The sequence below is a fragment of the Podarcis vaucheri genome, assembly GCF_965113315.1.
Source record: "Podarcis vaucheri genome assembly, chromosome: 13".
In the NCBI taxonomy this organism is placed as follows: Eukaryota; Metazoa; Chordata; class Lepidosauria; order Squamata; family Lacertidae; genus Podarcis; species Podarcis vaucheri.
The window spans coordinates 44,956,051-44,970,905 of NC_138751.1; the positions used below are offsets into that span (position 1 = coordinate 44,956,051).

Genomic DNA, 14,855 nt, shown 5'->3' on the forward strand with positions numbered 1-14,855 from the left:
AAAAAACAGTCCTCACATCTTTCTCCCTGTAGCATCTAGAAAGAAAAATGGAAGTTGTGTGATGTCACCACACTTGTGAATTTTGCCCATCTTTGCTCCATGGCTGCTACTTACGCATTCAGGGAAACCTGAAGCAAAATAACATCGTGTCATGTGGTTTGCTTATTAGGTTTTTTTTTAAAAGGGTGGGGGGAGACACAGGGCTGTTTTTCTTCAACACCAGAAATGGGGTAGGAGTGGGAGGACACTGAGAACGTGTGGCTCGTTATGAGTTTTGAGGGGAGACTCTTTGAAAGAATCAGTAGGAAAATTAAAACCAAATATGTAATTTCAAGGATATGAAACCCTGAAAAACCAGACAAACTAAACACACTTTAACTTTAACAACAACAACAACAACTAATGATTCTATTACTTTAAAAAGAACACCAACCAGAGCCAGACAACAAAGAAACCTCATCAATGTAGGAGTGCAAATATCCAGAATGTGGGGTCAGGTGGGATTACTATGAGGAATTATAAAATATGCATCAAGCCATTGTGTCCATGATGAATGCATTGTGTTGACTGGGTTTGATACATTGACAATAATTTCTGATCAAATCCCACAAGCCTCTGCATCTCTGGCCATTTCCTCTACTGCTCATTTCTCTCTTCACATGTCATGTACATAGCCCAGTTGCTTAGACAGGCAGCCTCCTGGGTCATCAAAGAAAGTGGGCAAGTTTCTTTCATGTAGCTTTCTATATGTTAATCTTAGGGCCAGGAAACAGATCTCACATGAAGGTGACAATGATCGTTGTCCTCCTGGCCCTCCTCCTTATCATATGTATTGCTTGTTTATCACCTCCGGGATTGCCAAATGCTCTTCTTTGTAGTTCTGTTCTTTGTTTACCCTGTGCTTAATTAGTTATGGTGGTTTAACTTTGTCCCCACGTGGGTTTGTTGAAATGCTCAGAAGAAATCTGATTGGTTCTTACGAATACTCTGTAAAAAGTTCTTTTGTGAATAAAACTACCAGGGCCAGGGGCTGCAGAAAAAAGAGGCACAGAGAGACGATTATACGCACCCTTCCCAGAGTCTTGCTGGTTCAAGCATCTGTGTGTATTCTTATTAATCAGAGTTCAATCCTTCCTTTACTTTGAAAACGCCTCAAAGCTGCTGCCAGATAGCTTCTCTTCATGTCTAGCTCTGCCTGCAGCCTCACTGTGATATTCTATGCCTTAAGGCCCCCTCTGAAAGATGCCTGGCCTTGAAAGAAGGAAATCCCAAAAATTTCCTTGGCTGAAGTGTTGCACTACTGCACACATCACTTTCTAAACTAAAAATTGATTCAGCCTTCCTGGCATTTGAACTTGCTCCCTGTCTTCTGCGGACAATTCCTCCCTCTCATATCTGAAGCATGTTGAATTCTCATAATTTATGTCTGGCAGCATTCCAGTTTAAAAATCTGTCAGCTTCTTCCAGATTCTTGGTGCAGAATCCCAGGGGCCCTGATTCTTAGTAAAAGGTGCTAGCTTCTCATAAGCAATCCTCTTAATTGCAACCTTTCTGTGCAATACATCTCCTTGTGTGAATGGAAAGAATAGCCGAACCCACAAAAAGCGTGCCCACATATACTCACTCCCTCAGCAGCATCAATAAAGAGTACGACGCCGTCAGAAATGCGGAGACCTGCTGTGACCTCGTCGGAGAAGTTTACATGACCTTTAGGGAGTGAAAATATATATATTTATAATCATCCAGAAGTGGAAAGTTGCAGTATGTGCTTCACAGAGGAGGTGAACTGGAATATCCCTTGCACAGCCCTATGACAAGGGAAGAGACAGCTCAAGGCAGAGTTCAAGGGGAAGGAGTAGCATGATAAGAAAGCAGAGGATGGAGAGAGCCTGCAGCACCTGAAGTCCACAGGAGAGTTCTGGCATCATAACAATGACTTGGACGACCCAATACTCGCCCCTTTTCAGGGGATCACAAATCTAGCCAAGTACTGGGGAGCAGGAGGAGGCAACTCCCTTGATGTACAGATCCTGCATTCAATATGAGCTGACATACTTCCAGCAGAATCCTAACCATGCCCGTCTACTGTACTCAGAAGTCAGTTCTATTAAATTTAGTAAGTGGGGGTAAGTGCTGCTATAATGGAAACCTCAACTGGAATGAAAGCAAGCTAAGATTACAAGGAATGGTGCAAAAAACCCAAACCCCCAAAACCACACAGCTGCCCAAGCCAGTCAAATTTGGGAGGGTGGTTTTAAGGGTTGGCCACAATTCAGCTCACAATGAAGTATGCTTAAATTCTCCATTTCCAGTGCAACTGTGAGGCTATTCACATAAGGACCTGGCTTGCAAATGGCAATTTATTCCTCACTAAGCACTTCAGGCTGTGCAAAAGACAAAAAAGATGTGTGTGGTCGAAAAGCCTCAGCTGAGATTATTGCACCTTCTTCATAATATAAATTTCTCTATATCATTGTTGAAAACAGTATTTTTAAAAACACCTTATCCTGTGTTTCCTGCCAGTTTTTATGTTATGGGGTGAGTCTCCCAGACACCCAAACTCACCTGGTGTGTCCATGATGTTGAAGAGAAAGGATTTGCCCTTTGTGTCTGGGAGAACAATGGTCACTGGCGTGCTCTTGATCCCAACTCCTCTCTGAAAAGAAACCAAGGTCAAGATGGGAGAGGGGTGAAAGTTGAGAGTTTGGGCTGAAAATGTGGACCATGACATTAGAGGGCACAGCATAGAGGGCAAATGACAGTGGCATGACCAAGAACAGTATGTATTCCTCAGACTACAATACTGACATGTAACTACGGGAAATGGTTACCTGGTATGGAATTTGACATTATGAGAAACTCAAGCAGAGAGACAAAGGATGGCACCTGGCATTAGTCTTAGTTGGAATACACCCATTGAAATTAAGGGCAAGGCTAGCTTTGGTGTAATAATTTCAATAATAAGATGTACACTGAGCAGAACATAGCTGGATACAAGCTCAAGATTTTTCCTGTGAGTACCGGGGACACTAGCAATACGACAAGAGATCCAGCACACATGGTGCATGTATTTCAGACCTCTCTGCAACACCTTGTACCGTATCTCCCCCCACATTGCACTTTCATATTGGCTGAGAAGTCTGTGCAGCAGATCTACTTACCTCTTGCTCAGTGAAGAGAATATCTGTATAGCAAAGCTGAAAGGAACAATAAAAAAATTTACTCAACAGCCAGATCATTTAAGGTGGAGTATGCTCTTCCACGTCATCTTTTTCTTTTTTCACCCTCCTCTCTCTCTCTCTCTCTCTATATATATATATACACACACACACACACACACACACACACACAGTGCTTTTTCCTAAAAAAAATGTTTAGGGCTACTCTCATTTTCCTACTCATATTGAAATACTGCCCCTCAATGAGGCCAAACTTGGATTCACAAAATGTTTAGGGGTATACGTACCCCTGCACCCCCCCAGAAAAAGCGCTCTGTGTGTGTGTGTGTGTTTGTGTGTGTACACACACAAACAAACAAACAAACAAACAAACACTAAAGTAATATGTTTAGGATTCTAAACAAAACAACAAAGGCATACAATAAATAATCAGTAAAGCAATCAATAATGGATGAAGAAAGAAAAATGAAGACTTCAAATCACTTCAACTTAATTTAATCAAAGCATATGGCTGATAATTTTCCTGGTGTTTTGAGTTCTAGAAATGTATAAACAAACTCCATCTTTTGATAGGTTTATAAGACACATCATCTTTAATCTGCTTCAAAACTACTGTTTTTACATATACGTACAGTGGCACCTCGGGTTACAAACATTTCGGGTTACAGACTCCACTAACTTGGTAGTACCTCGGGTTAAGAACTTTGCCCCAGGATGAGAACAGAAATCGTGTGCTGGTGGCACAGTGGCAGCGGGAGGCCCCATTAGCTGAAGTGGTACCTCAGGTTAAGAATGGTTTCAGGTTAAGAATGGACCTCCGGAATGAATTAAGTTTGTAGCCAGAGGTACCACTGTATACAAATTGATGCACACTTAACTGATTTATTAATCAAACAAACCCCATGATGAATCGACTAAGATCTCTTTAACTGACAGTTAGCCCAGATGCATCTAAATCTTTAGACAACAGTATCATAAACCTACCTCTTAAAGGATTAAAAACAAAGTATAAAGGTAACTTACATCCTGGTCATAACGCTTTCTGATCTCAGGATGAGTCTGTTCAACCAGGCAATCCACAAAGCAAGTCTGGAAGGAGCCAGAGAAACAAAAAGAAATGAACTGGCAAGGCATGAATTAGCTAGCTAAATGTGGCCAGTCCAGGAAGCATAAGGATGTTGCATCTCTGCCTCTCTCCCACTCCCAATCTGAACTCCCACTCCCAATTTCAGAACTACAATCAATGCACTTTTGCAATTTCCTCACAATTATATCAACAACCGTTATTCCATATCCAGTAAAAACATTAATAAATTCTAGCACCAACCCCATCCCGTTTTATAAAAATGTGAACAAAAGAAGATAGGATAGAGACCTGGCAACTGAGAAGCCAGCAACACTTGCAGACTCTCCCTAATAGTTTATCTAAATTGACTGCCCCGGCTTCAAAAAATCAGTAAGCAAGCTAAAATGATGACAGCCTTCCGGCATAACTGCAGCTCAAGTGTGAGAAGTATGTGTGTTAGGAGTTGCTCTTGTAGACAGAACTAACTCTGTGAGGCCCAAAGTCTTGGAAGGGCGTCAAGGAACTCTAAAACATTTAACCTTGAGAACCATACACTGAATCCAGTTTATTCAAAAACAAGAACCACACATGTACTGAGTGAGTACATCAGAATTCTGCCACATCTACGGGATCACAGCTACTCCTGAGCTGCCTTAAATATATTAATTGATGCTAACCTTGCCATGATGCAGGTGCCCACAAAGTGTAACATTCCGAATCAGCTCTGAGTTGTCCATCAAGTCTGCTAGGAAACTAGAGAAGACCAAAGGAACAGGGAAGCTTTCAGTTATACACGCTGCCAAGTAACGTAAAATAATTCTCTTTATCTGAGTTACAACCCCCTCCCTGCCACAGAAACCAAAATCACCAGTATCTTCTGCTATACAGTGGTGCCCCGCAAGACGAATGCCTTGCAAGACGGAAAACTCGCTAGACGAAAGAGTTTTCCGTTTTGGAGGTGCTTCGCAAAACGAATCTCCTATGGGCTTGCTTTGCAAGACGAAAACGTCTTGCGAGTTCCTGCGGGTTTCCCCCCCCCCTTTTTCTAAGCCGCTAAGCCGCTTATCAGCTGATCCGATAAGCTGATAAGCTGCTAAAAGCCACTAAAAGCCGCTAATCCGTCAATGGGCTTGCTTCGCAAGACGAAAAAACCGCTAGACGAAGAGAATCACAGAACGGATTCTTTTCGTCTTGCGAGGCACCACTGTACTGAAAAAGCTTTTCATAGTCTACTTTGATTTTTAGTTGATAGTCACTATCTTTTTAAAGTACTCTTAGTTGCCTTCACCTCTCAAGCTTAATCCACAGCTCTGCCTTTCCAAACCCTTCTTCCACATCACTGGAAAGGGGAGGGGGAACCAACAGGACCACATGTTGTTTATCCTGAATTTTAGAAGCATTAAGATAAAGGGGCAGGGAACCTATGGCCCTCCAGATGCTGTTGGACTTCAACTCTCATGAGCCCCTGCCACCAATGGTCATAGACGATGGGAGTTGTAGTTCAATGACATCTGGAGGGCCTCAGGTTCCCAACCCTTGAACTGGTAATTGGAAGGAGTTTATATGTGATGGAGGGGTAATTCTGTAAGTGGGTGTGTGGAGAAATAAGTAAACACATCTGGTTAGGACTTTGTATTATTTGGACTGTAAGGAGAATTAACTGTTGCTTCGTCCCTGTTCCTGCCAACCTAGCAGTTCGAAAGCACACCAAAAGTGCAAGTAGATAAATAGGTACCGCTCCGCCGGGAAGGTCAACGGTGTTTCCGTGCGCTGCTGTGGTATCGCCAGATGCGGCTTAGTCATGCTGGCCACATGACCCGGAAGATGTAAAGCGAGATGAGTGCCACAACCCCAGAGTCGGCCACGACTGGACCTAATGGTCAGGGGTCCCTTTACCTTTAATATGCCCCAAGGCCACAAAATAGAATTGGGAATAAATTTAGAGGAATAACATGATTACTAACTCCTCCTCTGCTTGTCTGTAGATGTGAGAGAGCTAGAAGTACCAACAGAAGGGAGTTGCACAAGGAAAGAGAGAAAAAGAGAACAAACAAGCTATACTCACTCCATCTCATACACTGTGACTGGCAATGTTTGCTCCATGAGGGAGAATTTCTTGGTCTTCACGGGTTTAATAATAGGCTCTGAAAACAAACACAAGAAATAATATCCCTTTAAAGAGAAAAGCAGAAAAGCCCTACCTCAACACTCAGCCAAGTAGAAAAAAAGAGCAAAACACAAACTTTTTGCATGTCCCTGATCCCTGAAGTCTCTGTTAAGGCTTGGAAAGATCTTGGAAAGTTACCTCCAGTCATTGAGTGCAAACAGTACAGATGGAGCAATCCAATGGAAATAAAATTGTTTCTTGGCTTTCCCATTTCAGATTGCAGATAGGTGCTCAACTGAATGACTGCTGATCCAGTATGCTATGTAGAAGACTCTTGCCTTCTCCCTGACAAGGTAGTTCTATAATTTCTCACCTGTCAAAGGCTGTGTGTCTTCCTCTTGCACAATGGTCTCCACCTCTGGACCGTAAACCTCCTCAGCCGTTGGATAGTATTTCTTATCCTCATGCAGCACCACATCCATCCCAGGGTGGTCATCATCGTGGTCTCCAATGTCATCATCATCGTCATCCTCATCAAGCTGAAAACAGAATGAAGGTCCTTCAGCTGGTCTCTAGCAATTTCCATCCAGTGCAGTCCCAATTATGGAACTTGGGGTTGGCTCCCATGTGCATGTTCATCACTTGATGATGGCAACATCAAGCTTGCAAAAGTTCATACACTCAGGTCCTGCGTCATGAACACAATGCGTTCTCTGGAAATTGTTAAGTGAATGTTCACAAAAAGAATTAATGATTTCCATTGATTTCTATGGGGGAATTTCTAATGCGTTCCCGACCACAAAATCTGTGGTGCATATAGGCAGGTTTGGGTACTAATCCCTTGTGTTGGGGTAAGTGAATTTTTGCACAGTGAGCATTTGTAAAATGGGACCTGCATGTGCAATTTATTTGTTGGACTTCAAAGTGTCATGGGACACCCAGTTGCCTTTGCAGCGACCATGTAACATGGCTAGTTTTCTTGAATGAGCGTGACACCTTTTTTCATGATCCTAAAAAGTTAAATTAACTACTTAACCAAATGAATAACCCAAATATTCAATCATCCAACAGCCTTAACTAAAACCATCAGGTGGCCTTTAGTATAGTTAACATTTAGAGGAAGCATAATCCCCATACCTCATCTAGATCCTTTGAATCCCGACCCATCTCGTCGTCATCGTCGTCAGAATCAAGCTCTGGGCCAATATAATTCCCAAATTCATCATACAGATCTGTATCCATGTTGCCGGACCCTGGAAAGAAGAAAAGCCATTAAAACAAGTATAGCAAGGTCAGTTTTTATCCAAGGGTTTTTTTTATTGCTGGATTTTGCTAGCTATTCAGTAGGGATATAAGGAGTGTAGGGGTGTGTGGGTGTGTTTTCCTGCTTACTGTGTTTTTGACAGCTTGTTTGCTTATTTTTATTGTGAACCTCGCCTGTAGAAACCTCCACAGCTGTCCATCACAGTGGCGCCTGCCCCTTGTTTCCAGTTCATTTGTACCTTCTAGTTTACTCAAGTGCCCCTTCTAGCCGATCAGGCTTCGTAACAGACCCCTGACCTCAGTGGGGCTTCGGCCTCCCCCACCCCGCTTAAGGAAAGGCGTTTAAGACCGCAGCCGAAGTTGTCACCTTTTCTTCTTCTTTTTCTTAAAATCAAGTTTCTAGTCCTTAGAGGCCTGGTGAACAAAACACGGTGCGGCTGAGAAGCGCCTATATCACACGCATGCCGAATATTACGCGCACCTTATCTGCCTTCCCTTCCTCCTCGGCGGCGCCTTTCTCAGCACAGAACGGAGCCCTCGCTGAGAGAAGAAGCGCGCGTTGCTCGCGACGTTCTTCTTTTTCCGTCGCGCGCCGCTGCGACGCTGCCGTGGAAAGGCCCTCCGCCGCTTCCTCCGAAAGAGGCTGCCTATCCTATTGCCTGGCCGATTCGTCGCTTTCCCCCTTCATTGAAATAAAATAAAATAAAATACCGGTGTTCGGGGAGGCACGTAAAGGCATTCTTCTGATTCTTATATAGACGTGGGAGGGCAGAGAATGAAGATTATAATCAGGCGACTAGCGAAGACGACGCCTCTCTTCGGAGGGGCCTTCGCGTCCCGGCGTGGTCTAGTTGTTATAGAAACCAAACCTAGGCCTCGTTGCTATGGAAACCTGATGCCTAGCCGGTGCGGGGTGAGGAAACGGGGAAAGCGGGGGTGGATTTGGAGGCGACTTCCGCAGAGCCCTAAACCGGCGTAATAAATAACCTCAATTCCTCATTATCTGGGAGTGGTACCCAGGGTCGTTTTTCCACGTAGACCCGTGGAATTCATAGGTGCAGGATGTGGACCAGTCCTTGGAATGATGCATCAGAATTGAGGGATGAGATACCACCCCACCCAGAGCTAAAAGAGATACGGAAAATTCCCTGCACCTCAGGGCGCAGGGGCTTCCTCTGAGAATCCGATGCTTTGCCATATTGATATGCTTCTGCTGTAAAAATCAGATACTGCAAAGCTACTGTAACTGTTTAGTTCTCGCTCTCCGAAGGAAGCAAAAACCCTTTGGTGCATCTCCACTCCTGGAACCTTTGGCCGCTTGGGAAGTGGGAAGTGCACAGCAATATTCGCCATAGCTGTCAACTTTTCCCTATTCTTGCAAGGAATCCTATTCAGAATAAGGAAATTTCCCTTTAAATAAGGGAAACGTTGACAGCTATGATATTTGCAGACTAGCATTTAGTAGCATAGCTTAATTTCTCTGCACTTGCGTGTGCCCCCCTCCATGCTTTGATTCCTACGAGATGTGCTTCTAGAGTTCTTCGGGGAAAGAGTTGTTTGTTTTTTAAATGTCCTGTTGTTTGTAGATAACCTGAGATGGAGGGTGCGATCGACTTCCGTGCTTTGGAGAAAGAGTTGGAAGACGCTATTGCTGCTGATGAAAAGTACCAGAGAGAGAATGATGCCAAGTTCCGAGCAGTGCACCAGAAAGTGGCAACTTATGAAGAATTCAGGTTTCTCAAATTCCATTGGTCCCTTTAGTAGATGTGATGCAAGAGGCAGGACAGCTATCCAGTGTTTTTTTTTCTTTAAAAAAATGTTTAAGGGTGCTCTCATTTTTACTCAAGAAAATCATCATTTTATAGTTCAAATTGGGGAAAATAAATACAGTAAATGGACAAAAGTACAAAGATTCACAAAATGTTTAGGGGTATACGCATACCCCTAAACATTTTGTGAATGCGTCCCCCCAGAAAAAAAGCACTGCAGCTATCTGTTTATCCATGAGGTCAACTGCTTGTGAATTTAACCCAATGAACATAATAATAATAATAATAATAATAATAATAATAATTTTTATTTATATCCCGCCCTCCCCAGCCGAAGCCGGGCTCAGGGCGGCTAACAACAACATTCAGTCATGTGGCAGGCTGCTGCAGATTATACATACTGCAAAGGTCATGTGCATTCATTACATATATGTGCCTTATCAAAGAAATACAACCAGTTCTCCCAACCTCACTATTGACTTCTGGATGTCTGAGATAAAGAAGGCTAATTGCATTTTTAAAAGATCTCTGAAAACACCCCCAAAGATAAAATGGGGCAGTGATAGGGCCTTACCCTATTACCTGCTTTCTGTTAGAATTCCTGCTCCATGATTGCAGTCATGGGATTGTTGTCTATCACATGACGGTATATGTTTTGACTCCACAGAGTGGGAAGTGACGAAGACAGGGTGTTTGTGTTACTGTGTTTTGTGAAGTGGGAATATTGTCCTTTGTTCTTTTTCTCTTTGCTGTCTGATGCTAGAGAGAGACGGAGCCATTGGGACTTCCGGGTTAGCGCGAAAGGCTAATGGCGGATTCCCTCCGAGCTCCGGAGGGAATCGGCTCTGTAGAAGATGGGTCTTGCCGCGGCGGCGATGCGGGGACCCTCAGCAACCACAGGCGCTGAAGCCTGTGGACTTGGTGACTTGGCGGGCACCATTTGCGCCCCCGACCCGCGAAGAAGCCTTTTTAAAGGCTTCGGAGCGGGGGACGGAGAGTGGGGTGGTGCTGAGAGTAGACCGCTTCTTCTACGGAGCGAAGCCGCATGCCATGGCCAGAGAGCGCTGACTTCTTTCTTTGAACATTTGGACTTTAAAAGTAACAACCCGTGAGTAGTACAGAAATTGGAACTAAAAATTGTTTTTTCTGAATTTGGCACGATCGGGGGAGGTGCTAAAAGGAAGTCCGTCTCCCCTTCCTGTAGATAAATTAAAGCAAGAATTGATAACTAAGGTTGAGAGAACATCCTTCTCTTTACGGGATAAAAGCTATTAATTCCACGACTTGGCAATATAAGTAACTTTGCTGGAGGATAAGAACTGATTTTAAGAGCTGAAGTGCAACCCCCCGGGACCCGGGAGTGATCCGCGAGAGCCTGCTGAGGAGACATAAAGAGTTTGACAGCTGTCAAATTAGCTGTCAAAGTTGGAAAAGGAAAAAATTTTTGGTTTCTGCTATCTTTGCTGGTTATTTTGGTTACAATTTGACTTTAAACTGTTGAAAATAAAGAAGAATAGAAACAAATTAACTTGAATGTTGGATTGGAGGTGGAAGGAATATTAAGTAACTAGAATCCCTCTAGAGGGGGTTCTGAGACATTACAATGGCTGCAGGTGGAAAAATACAGGCTGAGCTGGATAGAATGTTTTTTCTCTTGGGAAAGTTACAAGGTCAGAGTGAAGCTTTGGCTACAAATGCTACAACTTTGAATTTAAAAGTAAACAAACTTGCTGAATGTGTCAAGGACTTGACTCAAGAAACCTATGCAGCTGAACAAGAAGAGATATGTGCTGTTTCAGAGGAGTGGGAAGGAGGAGCTGAAATGCCGCAGACGACAAAGGAGAGCCAGAGGCCTGCTAAGATAGATGCTAAGAAAAACAAGATCTGGATTATGAGAGCTTGGTTTGAATTAGAGAATGAAGAATGGAGGGATCTCCCTATGGGGAGATCTGAAGACCTATGGATTACAAATCTAATCAAGGCGAAAGTTGGAGCTTTGGGGACATTTGGGACATTTGGACTTAAAAGCAACAAGAAACAAGATTTGGGCTCCACTTTTGAACATGGAGGTCTGGTTGGAAGAAACATAGACCCTATAGGGACAGAGCTTCTCCGAGACCTGATGTCTAATATAAAGGACTACCAAAAAAACCGGCAGAGAGGGACTGAGAGAGATTTGAGGGCCTCGGACGTGAGATCTCCAGGCTGATAGTTGATGGACTGATGGACATTTTGGGGGGATCAAAACCGGGAAAGGGGGGGGTTTGAGAGATTTGGAATCCAAAGGGTGTATAATTATATGTTGTTTTTCTGTTATTTTGTTTTGCAATTAATATAAAAATTGGGAAATTTGTGGAAGGGAATTTGGGTCGACCTTAGAAAAGGGTGTAAAGAATGAGTATTGTTGTTTAAATTGAGGTCTATAAGTTAAAATTGGTTAATTAAGATGAATTAAGTATAATAATAATAAGGTAAAAGTTGGGGACAAGAACTTGCTGAGCTAACCATTGGAATTGGAATACAAGAAGGGGAGGTGTGGGGAAGTCAGGGAAAGATGTTAAGAAAATAAGGATTTGAAGCTATACTTGTTATTTGTGTTGTGTTTGTTTGTTTCTGTGTTTGTTTAAAACGTTAATAAAAATGTATTTAAAAAAAGAGAGAGAGACGGAGCCATGTTGCAGTGCTCCGTGTGTGTTTATATGTAAATAAAGTAGATTAGCCAAATGCTGAGTTGCTGAGGTCTGTTACGCATGGTGCGCAAACTCTGTAGATCCCTAAGTGTGCCGGTGTTGGTTGGCATCGGTCGCTGGATGTTCGGGCTGAAGAAAGCTTATGAACGATCAACCAGGAGGGAGGGAACACGCTAGTCAGGCATGTGTCTCTGCCTGGGTCCTACTCAAGTGTAGGCTGAACTCCTAACACTTTCCATGTTGCAGTGTGCACCACAGTAAGCTACAGGCACCAAATATCGTTATATCAGTAGCAGCCAGTTGCCACTCAAAGTTTCAAATGTCCAGGGCCATACTGTGCTTAGGTAGGGTAAATGCAATAATAAATAATGTTCCTGTACTTTTAACAATTACGTATGTAGAGGAAATTTCAGCAGATACATGTCTTCTCATCCTTTCAACATTATACTAACTGAGCTACAGCTGCTGAATTTCCCTCCAAATTGCAATAATGCCCCTTTCTCTCCTGCTTGCAGGGATATTGTTTTAGCATCACATTTAAAGCCTCTGGAGAAAAAGGACAAGGTGGGGAAGAAAAGAAATGTGTTGTGGAACTCCCATGCAGTTAAAGCAAACTTCAAACAAGAGAGTGAGGTACAGCTGTCTCAGGTAAGATTGCTTCTTTCCAGGAGTTTGGAGATCCTTGGTTCCTTTTGAGCAATACTTCTTATTTTATTATCTATGTATATTTATTTGTGGCATAACAAAGCAGAACAGCAAATGCCCAATAAAATAAAAGTAGAAAGGGATATTGAGAACTAAACATATAGGAACAATTTTCCTTACCAAAATAAATTAATACAGTGGTGCCTCGCAAGACGAAATTAATTCGTTCCGCAAGTTTTTTCTTCTTGCGAGTTTTTCGTCTTGCGATGCACGGTTTCCCATAGGAATGCATTGAAAATCAATTAATGCGTTCCTAGGGAAACCGACTTCAGACCACGTCCGGGGACAGTCTGTCCCCCGACCTCTTCTGAAGGCTGGGGGGGGGGACAAGGGCTTTTCTTCCCACCCACCCCAGCATTTTAAAAAACCCCGGGACAGCGGAGGGCTTCTCCGCTGTCGGGGGCGATCTTAAAATGCTGGCGGGCGGCATTTTAAAATCGCCCCAGGACAGCGGAGGACTTCTCCGCTGTCCGGGGCGATTTAAAAGCCCCTGGGAAGGCAGGCAGGGGGGACAAAGACTTTTGTCCCCCACCAGCCTTCAGAAGAGGTGGGTGGGAAGAAAAGTCTTTGTCCCCCCCACCTGCCTTCAAAAGCTGTCCGGCCAAGGCTTCGCGGACCTCTCCGCAAGCAGCAGCAGCACTGCCGCTGCTTGCGGAGAGTTGCCGGCATGCCGAAGCCTGCGCGCGCTGAGATCAGCGCGCCCAGGCTTCGCGGACCTCTCCACGAGCAGCGGCAGCGCTGCCGCTGTTTGCGGAGAGTTGTCGGCATGCCGAAGCCTGCGCGCGCTAAGATCAGCGCGCCCAGGCTTTGCGGACCTCTCCTGCCTTCAAAAGCCGTCCGGGATAGTGGGAAGCTATCCCGGACTGCTTTTAAAATGCTGGCGGTGGGGAGCAAAGCCTTTCGGCCCCCGCCAGCCTTCCTGGACCTCTTCTGAATGCCGGAGGGGGGGAAAGGCTTTGCTCCCCACCGCTAGCATTTAAAAGAGGTCCCCGGAGATTTCCCTATGGGCTTTCGTCTTGCGAAGCAAGCCCATAGGGAAATTCGTTTTGCGAAGCGCCTCCAAAACGGAAAACCCTTTCATCTAGCGGGTTTTCCGTCTTGCGAGGCGTTTGTCTTGCGGGGTACCACTGTATCACCATTAAGGCCAAACAGTTAAGGTCTTTCTCCAGTGGGATGGAGAGTGGGCCAGGATCCACTTGTGTTGGGATCTGTGACATTGTTCTTCTCCTCCAGGAGTTGAAACAGCTGCCCAAGACATCTGCAGAATTCTACAGAGATTGGCGCAGATGCATGAAAAACAGCCAAGAACGCTACCAGCTCCTGCTCCAACTTGGAGCCCCAAATCTGGGCCAAATCTTCCAAACAGATCTTGCTTTTGGTTTCCTAGGTGAATTCCTAGCATTGTTCAGTGAAAATATCTGCCTCAAAGACCGGGACTCTGTCTTGGAGATTTTGGAGAGTTTTTCAGAAACCAAACGCTTTGGATTGAATGTGGAACTCATGAGTGAGCAAGAGAAGAAAAGCTGTCGACAGTTGTTTGAGAAATTGCAAAGGATGGGGACTGACCCTAGCAATCCTCCTGACTTTTCACATGCCACAGAGGAGGAAGGTATGCCTGTTACCCAAGTCCATTGCCAAGTAGATGGACCAACTAAAATAAAATTGATGGAACTGATGCGCCTTTACAAAGTCACCTAAAGGAAGCTAGAGCTTGTGTCACAAGCCACACCACATAGGGAAATAATGGAGAAGATACAGGGGAAAGGAACGTCCACTAGGAACATCTTCTATCAATCCCCATTAAGGTGAGTGGGAGATTATCAAGAGCACACATGAATTCTTGTACATCTCCAGTTAATCTCAGTACAACTTGTATAGAATATATATTTGGAGGATAGACCTGTTTACTGAGTTTTTAGATGAGCTCTGCCTTCTCCAACAAGGCAGATAATGCATTGTCAATAAATAATATTTGTTAATGGATCAATTTTTGCTGTGGTTTATCTCCTAATTCTCATGGCACTTGTGCTATTGTCATCTGTTCTAGTTAGGACTCAGCAGGGCTTAGCCCCAGAA

At 44.1% G+C, this 14,855-nt stretch overlaps 2 protein-coding genes across 3 annotated transcripts in view; one reads left to right on the forward strand and one right to left on the reverse strand.

Moving 5' to 3' along the window:
* Positions 1-8,237, reverse strand: part of EFTUD2 (elongation factor Tu GTP binding domain containing 2) — a 32,118-nt gene extending 23,881 nt beyond the window's left edge. The window contains exons 1-9 of the mRNA XM_082194753.1: positions 8,097-8,237; positions 7,490-7,605; positions 6,726-6,891; positions 6,311-6,389; positions 4,923-4,998; positions 4,203-4,268; positions 3,162-3,197; positions 2,566-2,656; positions 1,625-1,707 (exon numbers count right to left, since the gene is read on the reverse strand). Of these exons, the coding sequence (XP_082050879.1) occupies positions 1,625-1,707; positions 2,566-2,656; positions 3,162-3,197; positions 4,203-4,268; positions 4,923-4,998; positions 6,311-6,389; positions 6,726-6,891; positions 7,490-7,594 (702 nt within the window). The 5' untranslated portion in view covers positions 7,595-7,605; positions 8,097-8,237. The remainder of the gene's footprint in view (positions 1-1,624; positions 1,708-2,565; positions 2,657-3,161; positions 3,198-4,202; positions 4,269-4,922; positions 4,999-6,310; positions 6,390-6,725; positions 6,892-7,489; positions 7,606-8,096) is intronic.
* A 203-nt stretch (positions 8,238-8,440) lies between these two features.
* DNAAF19 (dynein axonemal assembly factor 19) lies at positions 8,441-14,762 on the forward strand. Of its 2 annotated transcripts, none has more exons than XM_082195121.1 (4): positions 8,441-8,588; positions 9,202-9,348; positions 12,590-12,722; positions 14,013-14,762. In XM_082195121.1, the coding sequence occupies exons 2-4, from the start codon at positions 9,212-9,214 to the stop codon at positions 14,475-14,477; spliced, it is 735 nt and encodes a 244-aa protein (XP_082051247.1). In that variant the 5' UTR covers positions 8,441-8,588; positions 9,202-9,211; the 3' UTR covers positions 14,478-14,762. The 2 variants fall into 2 exon arrangements, with proteins under 2 accessions (XP_082051247.1, XP_082051248.1); XM_082195122.1 differs by having other exon boundaries at positions 8,462-8,521.
* The last annotated feature ends 93 nt before the right edge of the window (positions 14,763-14,855 follow it).

Excerpts from the sequence above, each read along its gene's own strand:
- DNAAF19 (XM_082195121.1), top strand. The coding sequence starts at position 9,212 with ATGGAGGGTGCGATCGACTTCCGTGCTTTGGAGAAAGAGTTGGAAGAC. Across the intron at positions 9,349-12,589 it reads GCAACTTATGAAGAATTCAG|GGATATTGTTTTAGCATCAC; the intron begins GTTTCTCAAATT and ends TCCTGCTTGCAG. Across the intron at positions 12,723-14,012 it reads GTGAGGTACAGCTGTCTCAG|GAGTTGAAACAGCTGCCCAA; the intron begins GTAAGATTGCTT and ends CTTCTCCTCCAG.